We start from the raw sequence: 21,138 nt of genomic DNA on the forward strand, positions 1-21,138 counted from the left end.
AAACAGACATAATGATGAACTGTACGTGTCGCTAGAAAGGTCGGCGCGACACTGGGTCGACAGTGAGCAGGGGACGTGATGCACCTGGCTCTTGTCGCTCGAACATCTCACGTGTCGGCTCGGGGCTCGGTGGTGCGCGGAGAACCGCTGTCCGGACTTCAAGCTAACCTGATGCGGTCTGGTTCGTCGGACCGAGCTACAGACTGGTTGTGGCCGGCCGAGCCGCCTGCTCGTGTCTCACTCCGCACTGGAGGCCGTGGTGGTCGATATGTCGCCGCCCTCGTACAACCCGGAGTCTTTGAGGAACTCAGCACCCGGGGAAAATGAGTTCGTCCCTATTATTTAACGTATAACCTTCAAACTGTAAACGTTACCACGCAGTGACGTAACCGGTGGGCAGGACCCCTCCCTTCCAGGATTGAAAAAAACCGAAGACAATAACAATATTACAAGTAACCTAGCTATAAGAGGTTAGAGAGAGATTATTTTGGAAGGGTTGTTTTAATCCTTAGTGTGTGACTGTAACGTATTTTAGCCCGACATGCTTCATACCCATAAATGGCAGGAATTAATTGTTTTTCCAAGTAGTCTCTATTAAATGCCGGTTTCTACTAGTGTTACTGTAAGAATGACTTTCACACAAACTTGACTTGTGTGTTTCATGTATTTATAAACATTAATTAATATATATGCATTTATGATTTATTTTATCTAAATCATAAAACAGTATTGAAAACAATTATATACAAACCAAAATATAAAATGTTCAGTTTTCTGTAGACGGAGTTATAAAAAAATATACTATTCCCTGAGATTTTAATGTGAAAACCTATTTTTTTAGTTTCATTTATAAAGGAATCTTACTCATAAAAATAATATATTGGTCATACTGGACCCCTTTCTTCACAAAATCCTGGCTTCGGCCCTATACCAAGCCATAACTCTTAACGTGATCTGCGCGTATCGCATAACTTGTAAGGTTTCCTATGAATTCTATCAGCAATATACTTTAATTATTACATACAGATAAGGTAAACCAAAGCATTAAAAATTAATCTCGAATCTCAACCTCTCTCCCTCCCCTGCCCAACCTCTCCTCTTCCACCAACCGAGTGACCGAACCCAGGGGAATTTATTCCGCCCCCCCCCCTTTTTTTTTCACTCTCATTATTTTGACGGCTGTGGTTTGATTCGATGGACGTTGAACAAAATACAGTAGCGACTAATATTGGACAGCTCCAAAAATGTTGTGTGAAAACCTGGCGATAAATGGCAGAACGGTATGCACAGTACGAATAATTTATTTGTTTAATGCACATTGTACCAACATTATGGCAATAAAAATAACTTTATTTTCGCTTAGAATTTTTTTATCGATCATTATACAGATTTATACGAGAAAATAAACCTCAAATGTGTCTCATTTCTTAAAAAATAAGTTAATCATGTTTGACACCGGATAATATAATTTATATGAGTTACATATTAATATTTTTGTAGTGACACTTCTTGCCAGTAGGTTATTTCTCACACTGTCGCCTGTGTTGTTAAAATGGAGATGTCCGGTGGTAGTCTCCAGTGTGTTTATTTGAACCTTGATTGGTCCATCCTCCGCTGCCTGCTGCTCAGAAGCCGAGGTGACTCACAGACGAGGGCTGTATCTGTGTTAGTGAGGCAGGATGATAAGCGCGACGCTCGGCTGGTGCTTCTAGCGCGGTATCGTCTCTAAGCTCAAGGCTCTGAACTAGTGCGCAGTCTTATTTTCGTGCATATAACTATGACATTTGAGTGGTGACCGTAACAGTTTATGGCGGAGAAATTAAGATAAAGGTGTAATGCAAGGTCCTTAAGTAGTTTCAAGAATCTGTACAGGTTTTATGCCTAAAAATTACTCTGAAAACACGCATTTTAGCCCTTATAAAAATACAGTTTAAAAATTTAATCCGGAAACAAAACTACTTATCGGCCCTCAGCGAATTATTTTCAAATGATTTTCGTAAGCAGACCCCACTGGGATATGTTGAGTAGTTTTCAAATCGGGTTGTTTTTCCTGAAGCTCTGCGCGCCGTGTGTGTGCCCGGGTAGGCGGGGACATTAAGGCCGGACTACATTCGCAACAGCACGTGCACAGCACTGACGCACGGATGTTGAATGTACACAAACAGATAGCAGCTGATGCATTGGAAAATAGCACACACACAGGAAAAACAGCACGCAAACGGGGCATGGGAAGTTATCGAACCCCTAACTTTTCTCCGTGCTGTGCGCCGAATTTCTGTCCGCGACCTATCAGCGTAGGGTACTTCGTAGATAAACACTGCGTCAGCGGCATGGAGTAGCTAACGATCGTTTTGATGTGTACATTTCAAATAAAAACAAGTGGAACTAATTTTAAACGTGATATTTATTTGCGAGGCAAAGCATCATAGTCGTTTGAAAATAAATGGTGAAATCAAATGCTTGAATTTAGGTAAATCAACTGCTTCATGTAATAATGCATGACAAAATGCAAAACATTTGATGGTGAAAAGTTGTGCAAAAATTAAAGAGGATAAAAAAAAAGTTGGAATTTTTCGAACCGCTCGTTCTGTTTTGTGTGAGTTTAGCTTCGAATTATATGCTGAGGGCTGAGCGTGCGTGCCCGTGCTATTTCCATGCTGTTTGCGTGCTATCGCGAAAGTAGCCTAGGATTGACAGCGCCCCGTGACGCATGGAAAGGAGGAAAAGGGGGGGGGGGGGGGTCCTCCAGCTTCCCCGTGTTTGGTCGTGTCTCCGGGAACCCACGTGTGAGTGTGTGTGTGTGTCTCCGCCACCGCGGATACGCCACGGCGGTACACAACGCGCCTTATCTCCTCCGCGAACGAGTTCCTTATCTCAGCCGGGACTGCATTCAAGTCGGGGATATCAGCTAAATGATACAATTTTTCTTACTGGGTACACAGTGGATCGTAAAACTCCTCACTGAAGCAGCTGTTATTACTTCGCTGGCGGCGCAAGTCTTTCCACAAATTAAAGCACCGTTCGCAGACTTTTTTTTTCTCGGTTGCTAGTGTAAATGCACATAATGTGTGAACAGTATGGATACAGCTGAAAAGTTAATAGCTGAAGCAGATATCAATGCATTCGTGCATAGACTTATTTTTATGTAATGGGATTTTGTGATCTGAAACAGACTGAATAAAATTAAGTTGTTTTATTAATATGCGCAATATGATGTTTTAAGAATTTTTAGAAATCTAATTTAATGTGCTGAGTATATTCCTAACATATTACATTAAATGACCATGGTTATAAAAGTTCTGAACATATTCTTTATACATGTTATAATTAGGAAATATGAACACTGAAGGCATTAATCTACTTCTTACATCCATGCTCTGAACTATACTACTTACATAAATGCTGTAATAATTTTTGTTTGTCTCCATTTGCTAAGCAACTCTGGCGGAAATGACTTCGACATCAACAGCGCATAGCAACCAAATCAAAGAGAATACTGTCATAAACACAGATTAGGGAAATATACAGATGGAGCATAAGGTCCAGTTCTAGACGAGGGGTGTGAACCAAAAGGGGAGGGATACCAGTGTACTACACGTACCATTATGGCGGCCGTTTGTTTGCAAATGTATCATCAGTAGATACCTGCAAAATTCGCGGATTCATTCGGTGATAGGTTAGAATCCAAACACATATACCTCTTAGATAATTTTGCTATTGGCTTACTGTTCATCTGGACGAATCTCAACCAGTTATAAACCCTCAACCAAAGAAGGATCGAATCACAGACAAACCAGCTGAGACGACTTACAAGTTGGCAGCCAATGAACTTGCGTTATTTGCCCGAGTGTACAGGGGTATGTCCAGTCTATCCTGAAGGCCATCGAAAGCGCGAAAATGCAGGTCGCTAATCATCAGTTGTTCCTGAATTGGAGGTTAAATTGGAGAAAAATGTCAACACATATAATTACTTTTGTATACAGGAGTAACCTTTAAATAAAGGCAAAAAAAAAAAATGAAATTACCAATTTTACGCCGTGTTACGTAAAAATTCTACGAATAACAACTGTAATAGCAACAACAAAAACAACAAAAAATTAGTCAAATCCTTCACTCCATGAGGTATCAAGTGTTAGCAGCTGTTAAAAACATGACTTCTAAAGTTTTGTTGAAAAATTTGTCAGAACTACAACAGACACGCCGAGATGAAAATCCTGGTCCCACGTTCTACTGTCCTGTCTGTCCAAACGTTCTTTTTATAACCGTTAGGCCTATATGCTAGCTTATTTTCTAAGCCAGCTTATAATATTACAGTAACGTATGTTTTACAGTATATTTGATTTTTTTTTTGCATGACCGGTAATCATTGCTGTTCCGTGTCGTCATGGAAGAGGAAGCTTGTGAGATGAAAGCTACGGGTAGAGAACTGGAGCGCGCGGCGTGTGCTGTTTGCCTGTTGCAGGGAGGCGAGGTGTTGCCGGTAGCTGACGGTAGCTGACGGTAGCTGACGGTAGCTGACGGCGCATGCACTTGAGAGGCTCTTCCACCGGCGACGTGAGTAGACTACACTGTCTGTCGGCAGCGCGCGGTCTCCAGAGACGGTGGGCCGTCTTACCGCCGGGGCGTCTAGTCGACTGCTGCGCCTTCGCGCGAAATGTTTAGCACGGGATGAAGTCTGAATATCGACAGACGAACTTCTACTGCAGGTTCTTCACGGGGAAAATTTTTTTTTAAATAAGCTGAAAAAAACATCCGTACGACTTATGTTATAAAGTGCTTTCCTAAGCCTGGTGACGCCTTTGTACTGGAACTTCACAACCGGTTTATTTGGAAAAAATAATCTAAGTTCTGAAAATGAAGTTGCTTGGCTTCTGGGTTGTTGCCGCGTCGAAGGTTACCTAGGTACCCTGATGATGGCGATTTAAGGTCGACCGAAACGTCTGTCAAATCTTCGCCATCGACACGATCACAACCCAGAAGCCAAGAACTCCAGAAAACGGCCATGCGAGCCTGCGTTTTTTTTTTTATAAAATCACGGCAAAACTTTTGTCGCGGTCGTAAAATGTTTTTAATTGAAATAAATGTCCGTAATGTGGAAATATAGTGTGATTTTAAAGAGGTGGATTATTAATCCGCACGACAAAACTAACTTTATTTTTTTTTCCGGGTACATTCTGAGGCTGATATCTTTTTTTACTTATCAATGGCCCTGGTTTAATAGCAGCTCTGTGTGTGTGTGTTTTTTAAGTGTTGCACACCTGTTATGCGTTGTAACTTTTCGTTACGCATTTGATACTAGCATTTGTCAAACACAGTAAAGTTTAGGCCTTTAGGGTAATACAAAAAAGGCGTTGTCTTTGATTTTAACTATTTTCTCTGTTATTTGAATAAACCTGTTGTTCAGGTTTAATTTCAAAGGTGTACATCAGCCTTGGCAAGCACGTTTAGACCATAGGTCATACACATATGCTACAACAAATTTGTCAGTAATGAACCTACAGCCGAAGTTTTGTTGGTTGAATTCAGATCTATTATGTGTATATATGTGTGTATGTATGTTTATGTATATGTATGTACACACACACACATATATATTGCAATTTCGCTAGAAAACAAGGTCTACTTGTGTACTCTTTACCTTAGAAAAATCATAATAAAATATTCGATATCAAAATAAAAAAGTAAATAAAATATAAAGTGTGGTATGAACATTTAATTGTTTTCTTGTCGCAACCCTTTGTTGAGACGGTAAGATATGGCTAAGGATGGTTCACATCGTAACTAAACCTGCTAATCTTGGTCGTAATACACATTTGTTATCACTTTTGAACACCTAACATAAAAAATTTATTTTAAGAAAATTCAATTTTGTTACAGCTACGACTCCAGTCTGTCGGCGCCAGGATAAATTACAAATATAAGTTAAATGGATGCATACAATCGTAATTTTGGTGTTCCTGTATTGTAACTGATACACCTTTTACCAGCACACAGGTTATTTTCCAGGCCACACTAGCGCACCGGGATCCAAATTAAGTGGGCCCACGCGGAGTTAGGCAACACGGCGAACGACTGTGTTTGAATGGCGTGCATAGTTCCGCGTTGGTAGGCGTTGCCGCGAATACGCCATTGTGTTCACGTGCCAAACAGGCTTTCTCCCACGGAAACCACTCTGCACTGTTGCAGCAAGGAAACGAGTCATTGAAGGCTCTTGCATAAGAAGCGATACATCTTCGTCTTCACGTGATGCAACTAACTGACTTGGAGTGTTCTTTTCGAGAGTTTGCAACCATTGGACTTGAATCGCTGACGTAATAATTTTGTTAGAATCAACTTTAACACGGATTCAATTTTTTTCTATCTCATTCTGTACACGTTTAAAAGCGTTTGTGTTGTGTGTACTCGGTGCTTAAGAAAATTGCATGTAAATCGTATTCCCGGCTCGCTTGCAGACGTGGTTGTTTTGTTTTAGAACAACCAAAGGCTTCTTTTAGGTGACTGGTCTTTTAACCACTTGTGGCTCGCCAGGTTGTTTTTTGCGGCCCCCGGACAAATTTTTTTCCAGAGAGATTTATTATTCTTTCAACCTTCGCAAGTACGGGTCGGACTATGTCTAAGAAATACATTTGGAAGAACTTCTTATGTGACAGCTCGTTGTCTATTGGGTGCATTTTATAACTTATACGAGAAATCGTGTCTAAGTTTGATTCATCATAAAAACAAAAGTAATTCAAATGAAAGAAAAAAATTTAAAACAATTTTCTTGTAAAGTGGGTTTCGTTACTATACATGAATTGTTATGTCAGTGTTAAGATTGAACACTTTGATGATATGATGTTTTGATATAAACTTTGAAAAATACTTGTTGGTATATTAAAAATAAATGTTAATAGTAAAATATTTTCCAAATTAAATGTAAGTAAATTAATTAAATAACATTTGTCAACTAGCAAAATAATGACAAATATATCCACATGAAAAAAGTAGTTGTATTGTTAATGGTGCTATTTGCAAGAGACAGTGCAGCCCGCAACACTTAAGAGGCCACTCCAGTGTTTCAGGGGCACTACGCAACCCGCGTTAACCTCATAAGATTCAATGCTATTTTCATTTTGCTTATAACTAATAAACTAATACATATTTTTAAATGATGCTTGCTTGATATGTAAGACAACGATGCTCTTATCAAAGCCCCTTTCTTCAAAAACGTGCATAAATTATGGTTTTATACTAATCTTTACTAATATCCATAAGTGTATTGTCTAGGTTTGAACCATAATTTATGCACGTTTTTGAAGAAAGGGGCTTTGATGAGAGCATCGTTGTCTTACATATCAAGCAAGCATCATTTCGAAATCTATATTAGTTAATTAGTTATAAGCAAAATTAAAATAGCATTGAATCTTACGAGGTTAATGCGAGTTGCGTAGTGCCCCTGAAACACTGGAGTGGCCTCTTAAGGGCGCCGTCTGGTCGGGGTGTATGTGTGTTAGTGAGGCAGGATGATAAGCGCGACGCTCGCTGGTGCTTCTAGCGCGGTATCGCCTCTAAGCGCAAGGCTCTGAACTGGCGCGCAATCTACTCGACGTCACAAGATAACTGTGAAATTTGAGTGATGACAGTAACATTGTAGCCTATGGCGGAGAAATTAAGATAAAGGTGTAATGCAAGGCTTTTAAGTGCTTTCAAGAATCTGTATAGGTATTTTTTAAGCCTAAAAATTACTCTGGAAACACGCGTTTTAGCCATTTTAACTCTTCTAAAAATAAAGTTTAAAAATTTAACCCGAAATCAAAAGTACTTTTCAGCCCTCAGCAAATATTTAAACGCTTTTCGTAAGCAGACCCCACTCGGATATCTTGAGTAGTTTTGAAATCGCGTTGTTTTTTCGGAAGCTCCGGGTAGGCGGGGGCCTTAAGCTGAGAAAACAAGATTGGACTTTATTAAAATTAAAAAAAAAAACATACTTTAGGTTATTAATTTTCTGAACGTGAATTTTATGGACGTTTCCAGGCTCTATTAAACCTTTCCTCGTACATTTCAGTTTTACTCGGCACAGTTTAAAGGCCATTGCAAGTGCTACTTGCATTTCTGTAAATCCATAATGATAAGACATTTTTCGGCTTCGCTCGTGCAATTTCAACAAGAATTATTAAATACTGTTTTAGGGGTGGTTTTCTCGAAATATCACCTATACAGTTAGTTACCCTCCTCGTGTTTGCAAGGTCAAGTGTGCAAAATTTCATCAAGATCGGAGCAAAACTGTAGATTTGTAAAATAAACAAAACAAATGGAAACTCAATGAACTTTTTTTATTTTTAATATTTTTTAATCTTTATGGTACATTAACAGCTCCGCCTGCGTGGCATCTAGTGCAGGGTCACTTAAACTGACCCCAGCTCACCTTATATTGGCTGCACGTGGTTTTGAAAACATGTGGTTTTATCGTTATATATCCGGCTCGCTTTATCGTTGTGAGATATAATTTACTCCAGTTTTTAAGTCTGATCATGAGCTTTTAAACACACGAAATTCACGGAAACAGGTCCAGTAGTTTTTGACGTGATGCTCCGACAAAACAAACAAGTCAAACGGACTGACACACTCCTGTTACAGTCTTCTAATGACAGAGATAATTAATTGTAAGTAGCGTCTCAGGAAGGAAACATCGTGCCGGGAGACTTGAAACGGCCGGGAGTATCTAACGTGGACCAGTGGCGTAGCCAGGATTTGTGTATGGGGGGTGTTAAGAAGCATGCCCCCCCCCCCCCGTATTAAAGCGGGGGTCCGGGGGTCCTCCCTCGGGAAAATTTGTTTTTTAAGGTGTAAAATAGTTTTCGGTACTTAAATTTAAATATTGTAATGGTAAATTTTTTATTAATTTTAATATGAAATTTGTTTGAGTGATGAATAAGAATTTAATTAAATATTTGGAGCTAATGGGGGGAGGGGGGGTTGAACCCCTAACCTCCCCCCTCCCCCCCGGCTACGCCCCTGACGTGAACACTGGGAAACGGGACGCGAGCTGTGTGAAGGTGAGCGCGGCCAGCCGACAGAGGCCGGGATGTGTGTCGCGCCGAGGAATGTGGCGGCAAGGTCGCCGGGTGTACTGCCCCCCCCCCCCTCCCCCTCCCAGCAACCGCGGAGCACACCCAGACACCGCCCCTCACCGCTTCCCCGTGGACAGCAGCCGAGCGGCGCGCAGGGTGTCCACAGTTAGTACTTTCCTACTAGATCTAGTACTTTTTTAGTGGTCAGGTACATTTACGCTCAGATCTAGTAAATTTTTCTTTAATATAATCATATTATAGTAACTCCAATATGTTTTATTATTAAGCGTAATTATTTTTTAAAAACTATGGAATGTGTGTGTGTGTGTGGTGTTATATTTAAGTTCGAGCAATGTCATAATAACTTCGTAAATTGTTAAACACCATAACAAATTATAATTTAGTACTTTTTTTTTTTTTTTCAAATCTAGTACTTTTTTCTCGCCTAAGTTGGTACGAAACATATTTTCCTTGTGGACAGCAGCCGGGCGGCGCGGCGTGGCGAGACGGTTCTTGCGACACCTCGACGCTGACTCGAACCTTGGACAAACAAACAGAACTCTTCAACCTATTGTACTTCAGTCATAGTTAAGACAGCGATTACTTTATCCTATTTAGTTTCAACTTTATAAAATCCCGCAATTTGTTATTGCTTTTAAATATATAGTAACATAATTTTAATTTATTGTCCAACACCAAAATGCAAGTTAATGCATCATTTAGACCTATAATTTAAAAAAAAAAATTTCTTTTGCTATGGTAAATTAATATAACTTTGTTTTATCTGGCATCTCTTATTATTTTGTAACACGTTTTACATTAATGACGTTGGCTCATTCAACCACGCAAAAATTTACCTATTTATTTTTATTTTTATGAGTAGTTCTGTTGAATTAATAACAAATTATTTTATAAGTGCATCATGGGTCAGGCAAATTTAGACTGTTTTGATTTAATAGCTATTAAGAAATATTTTAGTTTCATGTTTCTTGAATAATAGACTATTTTTATGAATAAAGACAACGAATTAAAATAAAACAATAACACCGGAATCTCCTTTACCACTGATTGGTTGCAGGCCACGTGATTGACTGATGGAAGACGGGGCGGACGGACTGTTTTAAACAACTCGCCATGCTGTACTTTAGGCTTGTTGGTTATTGCTTATCTTTGTGCGTGAGAGCTTTCGAAGATGGGATAGCACAGTTTAAGTTGCGCGTATCACCTAGCCGAGGAAGCACACAATATGAAGGTACAGTAACATTGACCTATAAACTTGAGTAAGTTTTTGGACATACGCCATTGCTTAGCAATGGCGTATGTCCAAAAACTTTTATCAAGTCATGTACTCCCATTGCACAAATCTTTCAAAGATAATGACCTATAAAGTGCAATCACCTGACTAGGTGGACGAGGTTGAGTTTCTAATACCCGGTTAGAATGTCACTCCGGCCGTTATGTTTTCGGAATCCCCTTAGCTTTTCGAAACAACTCCTACCAAACGGTAGGACGTTTCTTTATTACCGTTCTTGACCGAGTCCTCCCTCCAAATTCCCTGCGTCATTCCTCTGTACGTTTTCGTTATCAAACTTCGCCATTGTCAGTGAAAAATTGAAATAATAATAAGAATCTATTTTCGTTTCCGACTGACTCGTTACAGACGGGAAGAACAGGCCAACTGTTAAACAGCACTTTAAACTACTCCACTGAAAATGTTCAGCTCAGCAACTATAAACAGATTTTTGCAAGGACGTCGGAGCGACATATATTCTATACTTACTTGTGATTTGTTGGTTTAACGCCAACTAACCAATGCAAAAAAAAAAAAGTCCCGAAGGCGAGTCGCGCGCAAGCTTTGAGCGTGCAATTACAGACCCGGCGTAATAAACACAGAAATAAAGTTCGATCGATTCGCGAAGTAAGCAAGCAGTTGATTACCGTGTTACCCGACAAGCACTTCCTTTTCAGTCAGGTACCTTGTCAGTTTAAAAAGCGCACAAGGATGAGGAAAATGCGAGCATGAAAGCGGCGGAATGGAAACCACGGATCCACGTGGCAGTTCGATTCAACCCCTGACCTTCATAATGCCCCGATATAATCATCTCTCTTAATTCTCTCCAATCCCGATGCTACCTAAGCTCGAATTTCCCTCCACCCCTTTCCCCCTCTCCAACCCACCTCCAGGAGTTAAGGCCTTGCCTTCTCAGCCTTGTCGGGTTATTGATTTGTCCCGTCATTGGCCTTGTTTTAGGATAATTCCTATATAAGCATTGCACATTATGTTTTGTTGCAAATTCTGTCACCAGAAATGTACCACAGGCTATTAACGTTTTGTAAAACGCCAGAGAAGTATTCTTAAGTAAATAATTTTTGTCGATCGAATTCAGACACTAATCTTGCATAGTCAAGTTCTGAATATTTTAAATTAAAATGTATAATAAGCAAAAAAAAAAAATCAAAACTGGCAGGTGAGGTGTAACCTAAGACTACGCAAGATACGCAGGCACAACAAGTTAAATAACGATGGTTTCAAATACCCATTTATAAATTACGCATGACGCAAAAACGCAACGCAGAGTATCGGCCATCTTTCAACTTCTTGCGTTTCGGTTCGCGTTTCCGCAATTAGAGTGAATTGTTCCGAAAACATAAAAAAAGTTTCAGACGTCATGCATAGAAGGATACGATTTTCATTTTACTTACACGTATCGCGTATTTAAGTTTTTTTTAAGCTACCTCAAATTAAAATGAAATGTATTGTTCCAGCAGACAGGGAAAATCTGGTAAAAAAAAAAAAGGGGGGGGGGGGGGTGAATTGAAGAGGTGACTTCAAAACCTGAAAACACAGGGAAATTGCAAAATAGCAGTTGAAAAAATGCTTTAGTAATTTTCAATAGTATTGTGTTCTAATGTCTTAAAACCAGTCTCTATGTTAAATATAAATTCGTGTGTATTTATAAAGCTGTATCCATCATTAATTTAACGTAAGAGAAACATTTAGTGAGATCGGTAATGATTTAGACTAATTTATCTAAGCATAATTAAATGTCGATAGTCATTTACGTGATATTAATCAATATTTTGTTTCAAAATTTGATCGAAAATTTTGGTTTAATATTACAGACGCTAGCATTGGTTGCATAGCATTGATGGAAATGATAACAGTGCAACTGTGTATTGTGCAGGAAAATATTGTGTGGTTAATCTGACGTATTACATGTGGTCCAATTTTTTTTTCTATACGGATCTGTAGTTTTTTTTATTTATGTCATCTAGCAAGATTGATTGATGAGATAGAGGGGGGGGGGGGAATGTTAAGTGGTCAGGGAATACTCGTGGAAATTTCCTAATGTAACAATGCAGGAACCCTGAAATGACTCTTTCAAACCGAACAATTAAGAATTTCATGCGTTTTAGCGAATTAAAAAAAAAGAAGAGAAGTCTATGGTAGTTTTCTTGTGTTTGTTGCGTGTTACGTCCTTGCGAAGTTCATAAACCCAGCGTTAAGAGTTGACGCTTAGCACTGAGTCAACATTGCCTCCGCCGCGTTTATTTACGACACCCCCTTCCAGAGGAAACAAAACGCCACTGGCAAACCCGATGCAGAAACGGAGAGGGTGAAATTGAATGAGTGGCCAGTTTCCGGGACACTAATGATGAATAAAAGTTTTTTTTTTAAAGAAGAATATTGCATAACTGTCTTAGCCTGGCTCCTGGCCAGCTCTGTGAGATGCATTTGTCCTTGACTTAATACGTATAAGAAGTTAAAAGAGGCGAATTCTTAAGTCAGCAGGATACAGGCTTTATTTTCTTGTTTCAATCTTGAGGAAAAAAAATATAGATGAGCGCCTCTTATAATCACACGAACACACACATTGGTAACTTGTATAGAACGTACTTTCAACTATCAGCAATAAAAATAATTTATCTAGCCACTATCTGATGCCTGGCATGCGCTGCAATGCCTCTTTCAATTAATTTTTTTTTGTAATTTGTTTGAAGTAGGTTTACCCATACAAAAAAAAAGAATTTTGGGCAACTCTTGATGAAATTTTACACACTTGATGTTCAAATTAAAAAGACATTTACTGTCTACATACGATTTCGAAAAGAAAAATCCCCTTCACCCTGTGTTCAGCTCGGGCAACGCTGGAATGTGTGTGTGTGTGTGTATATATATACACATACATACATATACATATAATTTATGTAATATAAAGTGTTTCTGTAATGAAATTGGGCTTTTTGTGACAGTAAATTGAAGGAGGAATCAAGGTATCTAAGATTATATACCGTTATTTTGTGCGCGGTGTCATTGTTTTGAAAAGAAAGGAAATGGGAGTGATATAATTAATTATTTTGGTTGGCATTGTGGAAGTTTTTCTTTGCCCGAAACTTAACTGCTGGAAACTTGGCTCTGTACGAGGAACAGGCAGTTTATCACCAGCACGTTCTTAGTACTGTGGCACAAAAAAGAAAAAGGCTGTATCCATAGTAATAATGGGTGGGGGAAAGGGAAGGGGGGGGGGGGCAAGTGCACAACGCGCCGTATTAACATGGCGTCCACGTCGGCATCGCATCCGGCCAGTTTCTAGGAACCCTTCGAGCATACGCCCTTCGAGTGCCTGCCTCGTGCTCACCTCGGCAGCTGTCCAGAAAGTAGCTGCACAAACCAAACACGAAGAAAATGATCACGCATAAACATTCTATTAAATTAAAGGTTCGCTAAATGTAAATGATAACCAGCATTGCCTGCATATAAGTTGTAAATTGGTAGCAAAATGTTAATTGGTAAAAACCTATAAATTTTTTTTTGCTCACGCAGAAAATTTAGAACCTTGTGTCGTTTTGAAGTGAAGCCCGCGTTGTTTTCCCAAAAATTTTGGCAACCGATGGGACAATTTTATGGTTATATAAAAAAAAACCTGCTTGGCACACGTGAAAGGTATTTGGTATCTGTAAACAACGTGTAGAACGCGTGGAATAAGATATTTGTCACAACGTCCACGCAGAGTGTGGTGTTTTGGTAGAGTGAATATACAGGCTAAGTCTGAATTCAACCAGCAAACTTTGCACGAGACATAGTTTTGACATCAAACCCGTTTCACAGTCACACTTTTGCAAGTGCAGGCAGGCCTCCCTCAGCGAGGTGCTTGTTAATTCCAGGGAGGCAAGCCCCCCGGACCTAGAAGCCATGCCGAATGTGGGTTATGACCTTATGACTATACACCAGCCGGTCACCGCGCGGGGCTCTGCAGGCGGTCTCCTGATTGGAGCGCTCCTCGGCCAGGACTTGCCCCCGGGAAGGCGGGCCTCGCTCGATACGAGGTCCAGACGGGTCTCGGTCGTCGGGAGAGCGGGGCAGCGCAGAGTCCGTCCGGACGAGACGTCGCAGATGCTAGCACTCAAGTCACGGACACGGCAACTTCTTCATTTCGGGAGGGGATTGCAACGAACAAATAAAATTATAATTTTTCCATCAAGAACTAATCTAAACATGCATTGCTTCCCGTTTAGTTTGTTTACAGCCGTTGTTGCATGGCCCGAAATAAACACACCACTTTCGCCGAGATCTAGCGTATTTCGGATGTGTAACACGTTAGCTCTGGGTATGCCGCATTTTGTGGGTGTGATTTCGCGAATGCGACGGAAGTCAAGGAACGGGAATGTGTAACAACCGCGGTACTGTCATCTGAGGCGGATGGCGCGAATCGCAGTTCACAAAGACAAGGGGAAACGTTAAAGTATTAACGGTTTTGAATCTTAACAAGATGGACAGTGTTTTAATAAAATTCTCGGTCGAAAATCAGATCCAAAACCGGGGGTTCAGTGTTTTTTCAAGTCTTTTTTTGCTTTTATCTGAGCCGTTTCATTATATAGTTTAAAATTTTGCTCTGCAAATCGAATGGTTCGATAGTAACGTAGCTCCTCCGGCGGGTGCAGGAACTACGTGTGAAATGTAGTTGAAAACACAGTTTACATTCATATTTTAAGAATTCTACGTCAAATTTAGTGTCCGAGTTTCGTATTATAAGTGTATTTGCCAAGTAAAATTCGAGCCAAACCTTTAAGTAAAGGACCCATTTGTTTATGTAACTATTTTTTATCAGACGAATTTGTGTAACTGTGATAAGCTGTTGAAACTCTCAAAATTTTCGAGTAATTTCACATTTGAGTAAAGTACACTTTATTTCTCAAATTAATTCCAACTAAATCCTAAAGTAGCATTTCTTTTTAACCTGCGAATATTATGCTATGTTACTTTTTTTTTGTTTTTCAGTAATTATTTGTACGTCCTAATAATGTTAATAATGGGTCTTTGAGAAGTAATAAAGTAAAAAGTAAAAACTATGATTTTTTTAATAGCAACGATGTTTCGTGTGAATATAAAATCGTGGCATTTGAGGTAGTGCACGCACTTAAACTATTTACGAAACTGTAGCAGAATTATTTTTATAGATTTTCCTCTTAAGTGTATTTATCTTACAGTCAGAATGACTGAATGTGGTGTTTTCTCCACGAGTTTAGTTATTACCTACCATTTAAACGACACGTTCACACAGCGAGGGTCAGGAGTTCGATACAAGTTTCCGACATGACTCAGTTCACATGCACCGAGTAGTGGTTGGGAGCCCATTGTAGTTGTGCAGCTCCTGTGCAAAGCTGTGGGACGCGAGAACTTACCTTTGCCTTTGTCTGAGACAACCTTGGGCAGCAGAGAGATAAGTGAGAATGGTCTCAGAGCGTGATCTAACCGGTTTTGTTTTATGGCCAGTGGAAACTCCGCCCCCTGTGCTTGCTCTCGAAGTTTCTCCCATGGGCAGTGATGTCGTGTGTTCACCATGCTCAAGACAGCCTTTCATTTGGGAACCGACCTTTCATTGGGGAACTGACTTTTTATTGAGGAACAACTTTAATTAAGCTTGCTTCTTCCATAACTATCACCGGTTTTCCGAAAACACTGAAAAACTCAGGTGGCCAAACTTTTGGAAACTCAAATTTTTTATTGCTTTGCGAATGATAATATATAGGCTATATATGCGAACGGTTAATAAAAAACCGCAAACAACACGATTATGAATACTTTTTTTTTTCATGCTGGGTTGAAAATCAATTTGGTTTTTAAGTTTATAAAAGCCATTTTTAGACATTTATTAAATTGATAAACGTTTTCATGAGCAAGCAACGATATTTATATTATAGAAGCAAAATAATTTAAGAAATTACCCCTTAAAATTAATTTATAAACTATGCAATTGAAGTAAACACACAAAACACTAAAAAAAATTTTTTAACCCACATTATTCTCAGAGCATCCGTTCGTGAATTACGCAAGAGTTAGCCAACTTTCAACTTCTTACGTTTCGACTAATGTTTCCGCTATCTTTAGGCCTATATAAGTGGATGATTCCGAAAACTTCGAAGAAAGCGAAAATGATGCGCGAAGAAGGCTACGAGTTTCTGTTTCGTGTTTTGAACACGTTGTTACATGTTACAATTTCGCACAATAGAGACAGATAAGCCTACTTCAAGGGTAAAATTGTTAATAATTTCGCATGGTCTTATAATAAACATGAATAATCTAAATAAAGGAAGGTATTCCTTTGCAGTATAGTGGCTGCAGTAGTAGCGTTGGTGACATCTTGCGACTTTGGACCGTCGTTTTCTGGTGTTATTGCGTTTCGTGCCCGCCTACCCTACCTGGACACACATATAATGTGCAGAGCTTCAGGAGAAATCACGCGTTTTGAAAATTGCTCAAAATATCCGAGTGGTGTCTGTTTACGAAAAAGCATTTAATATTACGCAGAGGGCGGACGAGTAATTATGTTTCTGTATGCCGTTTTTAACATGTTTTTTTTTTGAGAGTGTAAAGGGCTAAAACACGTGTTTTCAGAATAATCTTTAGGTATTAAAACACCCCATACAGATTCTCTAAAGCACTCGAGGGCTTTGCTTTACACCTTTATCTTCACTTCTCCGTTATACAATGTTATCGTTACCGCTCAAATCTCATATTTATCCTATGCACGACGAGGAGAATGCGCGCCAGTTAATAGCTGATACCGCGCTAGAAGCACCAGCAAGCGTCGCACTTATCATCCCGCCTCACTAACACACATACACTCCTGACTAGGCGGGCCCCTTAATGTGTGTATGTTTGAAGAATTTTTTTATCATACAGAAAATTTCCAAATTCAGCAAAAAGCAAGTTAGGGAAACACGAACTACCAATTGTAGTAGCATTGTAGACGCATGAAAGGGGTTAGTGCGTGAAGTGCCCTCCCCCCTGTGTCCGCCACTGAGCCGGCTGCGCCTGCGCTGGGCTGCGAGCCAGGGTCCGCGATCGATCAAGGTCTCGCACACGCCTCTCTCTTGTCTCTCCACAGTCACGCTGTTGGTAAACAACACGCTCTTCCACGCCCTTCCACGTTGCTCAACGTGTTTAGTTTGGCAAATTTTTGTTTTTCCATCCTAGCGTAGTTATATGTAGAACAAAATATTTTTTTTTGGTCACGAAAACGTTCTTAAGGCTCGACCTCACACGCCATATTGATTTTTTAATTTTTTTTTTGCCTTTCCTTTCAAATGGCCATTGCTAAAATTTTTAACTCCATACCTCCCTAGCATTTTTTTTTTGTTCTGCCACAAATATTTTCAACAGATATTTATTCACTTAGTGTAATATCATTGTTGTAGGAAGACACGCGAGTCTCCGCAATTATCATCACTTTTAGAAATAGCCCTTAAAAAATTAATGATAAAAAACTCAATATGGCGGGTGAGACATAGCCTTATACATGTTATTAGGCTATCTTTGCCCGCTGTGATCACAGAACTGGATCCCAGTAAGTGCGCCATTAGGTATAATCGGGGCAACAACAGTAATTTAAACAGTCCAGGGATTTTTAAGGGCGGTATTCCAAAGACGTTCGGGTGAGATAGCGAATAAGCACTGCCGTGTTGGGACAAAACAGTAACCTAACTCGCGTTTCCGCAATAATGACTACAAATGACACGCACAACCAGGGGCGTAGCCAGGGGGGGGGGGGTTTAGGGGTTCAAACCCCCCCCCCTTAGCACCAAATCTTTAATTAATTTCTTATTCATCACTCAAACAAATTTCATATTAAATTAATAAAAACAAATTTACCGTTACAATATTTAAATTTAAGTACCGAAAACTGCTAAAATAGCACTATTTTACACCTTAAATTCCAAATTTTCCCGGGGGAGGACCCCCGGACCCCCCGCTTTAATACGGGGGGTGTGTGTGTGTGTGTGTGTGTGTGTGTGTGTGTGTGAGGCCATGCTTCTTAACACCCACCATACACAAATCCTGGTTACGCCACTGCGCACAACACATTGTTGTAACTCACGCCACAAGATGATTAGTTTCTCCTTAGACTCATAGAGAACAATAAGAGGCATAAAGACTGCACTTTGCGCGTAGGAACTAGTATGTTCAATTGAGCCATTGACTTCCATGCCCCCGTCACACACTGTCAAATGTTTTATGAACTTAACTGCAGTTTGACTCAAATTAGGGTCTTTCTATATGGTTTTGAAGTACATCTGAAGCTGTAAAAAGGCCTCTTAAAAAACTATATTATACTTCCAAAGCTCAAGTTTGTATACTAGAGCATCCTTAAATTTCTGAAAATATATTTGGATTTCAGTATATTATTGTTTTTAATGTTACTATAATGTTTAAGCGTTCACGTATATTGGGGTACGGTAATATGACGTGTTTTTTTGCCATACTTAGTATAATAATAGATGCACATGGGACCAACATTGGCTAACGTTTGTGAATATACCGTTAAAATAAGCGAATAAAAACGACGAGTGATATTGTTGACAAATCGCACTCCATAATACGCTTTGTTTTGTGGAAAGAATTAAATGAGTTGTATCTAACGCAGTGCATAGTTTAATGTAGTAACGAATTTACAGCATTGAAATGACACACAGATAACGTGATACGAGATTTCATGACCTCAAAAATGTGCTAGTGGTCAACTATTTGTCAAATACTAAGGCTTGTTTTCTGTAGCTTGGGAGCGCTAACTATTTCATTATTAATCTGTTTTTTTTTTTTTTAAATATTTTATTCTATATAGCTTATAGACGGGAATATCAAACCCCAGTTTGTAATTAAGGTTCAATTGAATCTGCTATTTAAGCCCGATTGCTTTCTCTAAATTTTACCGTCTCAAATGTAAGCCAATGCTAATTTTTCTAGTAATTTCGTTAGTCATTTGATTAGATAAATAATATCCTTGCGCTGAGAGTGCTAAATTCAAAACTTAAAAAAAACATGACAGAGTTTGGTGTGATAGGACGTAAAATTGCAATGAAAGTTGCTTTGGAATGGGAGTGGATCGAATTGAACGCTAAAATATGGGTATGCAAGTTAATTTAAACATTCTTAAATAGTTGTGCAATTGTGAGCTCATGTTTTTCACTTCACATAATTGCTCAAATAGGTTGACTAGTGTTCAAGCCAACATATAATTGATGAATGGATGTATTTAATACAATATTAAATTACAGATTTTTATGAACCTGTAACTTTTAATGGGAATCTAGAATTTGATTGCCTTTAGGCTTATACAATTTTAATTATAAGTACTGAATTAAAATAAACAACGTTAGTTTGGGATTATAAATTAAAAAGGTACCAAAATAAATAAGTTCACTTAAAAAGTCGGAAATCTGTTATTTTGTTTGAATATTTAAGAAAAGCATAAATATTTGGTAAACTTCTTGGTACTTTGACTAGCGTGATATTTTAGTCCGCTGTTTTCTTACTCTTTTAAACTAATATATTCAAAATTAGGACTAATCTGTAGCTGTGCCGGGAGTTTTTTTCTTTTTTTTTTTTAATTTCAAAATACCCAGATCTGAATATCACAAATAGTTTTCAGTCTTGGTGCTAGATGGCAAAGTGAGGTTATACGAGACACTCATAGATAGCGCGGAGTGTCACGATTGGTTTTTTCACGCTAACTAATATTACATGATTGTTTAGTTTTTATTAATAATATAAGGCTTGTGCTTTGATTTTACTACAAATTAATATTTAATTGTTTGTATATATTTAATTTTAGAGCAAAGTCGTTTTCTTTTAAGTGTTGATGTCGGGTTGAAAAGTGTTTGGATGGGATGGTTTGCGAGGGAGACATATTTGTTTTGTTCCGTGTTCGTAGGTTACCATTCAAAATGATTTTATTTTACGATGTGAAGTAATAGTTTATACTATATAGTGTAAGATACAGTAAACATACGTATTCACTGTTGAGGTAATTTTTTCTGGAACTGCAAGGGTTTCTGAACTGACCATAAACCGGCGAAATATTTTAATACTAAGTATAACCTCCATCATCAACTCTTTGTGCTGAGACCAGTAGTCTATATTTTAAATACCTATTTTACTTCAAATATTACAATGGAAAGAGGCAGTGTAACTTTGGAAATGCTGTATCCTCATTGGGTCGACCTCAATATGCGGGTAAGTTATTATTATTACTATTATTAGTAGATAAAAGTTTGTGATTTTGAGGCTTTCCTGCATTGTATTGGTTTGGCCCTGCATTGTATTGGTTTGGCCCTTGACTGCACGCAATATTACTTGGTGATTATCAAGTAAAGGGGCGCATCGGTAATATTGAACGAGATAACCTGCTCTTGTTTACTATACTAAAATCCGAAAATATTTTTTTTTTAAAGTTCCTGACATTTTTTCTAATTATTTTGTAAAATCACTGCGAAATGTTAAATATTTTTCTTGGAGTTTCCTGTTAGGTTAAGGCTCAGACGCAATTAACTTAATCACTTAACATATAATTATAGCGATGTAATTTTACACAACACAAAAGTTGAAGAGCATACAATAAAAGTATTTTCAGATTTTTAACATTTTTTTTCGCAAATACCGCTCAACTACATATTTACCCAGAGTAAAGTTTTATGATAGCACGCAGATATTGAAATAAAATGCAAAAATCTTTCTTCTCTGCTAAACGTACACATGATAATTAAAGTGTAACTTCATCAGGTGTAATTAACTCCAGGTGTAATTGAT

General features: G+C 38.8%; 1 protein-coding gene across 27 annotated transcripts in view; it reads left to right on the forward strand.

Moving 5' to 3' along the window:
* LOC134532836 (RNA binding protein fox-1 homolog 1-like) overlaps positions 1–21,138 on the forward strand; it is a 166,018-nt gene that overhangs the window by 6,677 nt on the left and 138,203 nt on the right. For 9 of the 27 annotated variants that reach the window (XM_063369791.1, XM_063369784.1, XM_063369767.1 and 6 more), the window contains exon 2: positions 4,463–4,554. In XM_063369791.1, coding sequence (XP_063225861.1) covers positions 4,525–4,554 — 30 coding nt within the window. In that variant the 5' untranslated portion in view covers positions 4,463–4,524. Of the gene's footprint in view, positions 1–4,462; positions 4,555–19,964; positions 20,566–21,138 lie in introns of those variants that run through there. The other 18 variants (XM_063369775.1, XM_063369760.1, XM_063369789.1 and 15 more) reach the window with 10 other exon arrangements.

This window comes from Bacillus rossius, chromosome 6 (assembly GCF_032445375.1).
Source record: "Bacillus rossius redtenbacheri isolate Brsri chromosome 6, Brsri_v3, whole genome shotgun sequence".
In the NCBI taxonomy this organism is placed as follows: domain Eukaryota; kingdom Metazoa; phylum Arthropoda; class Insecta; order Phasmatodea; family Bacillidae; genus Bacillus; species Bacillus rossius.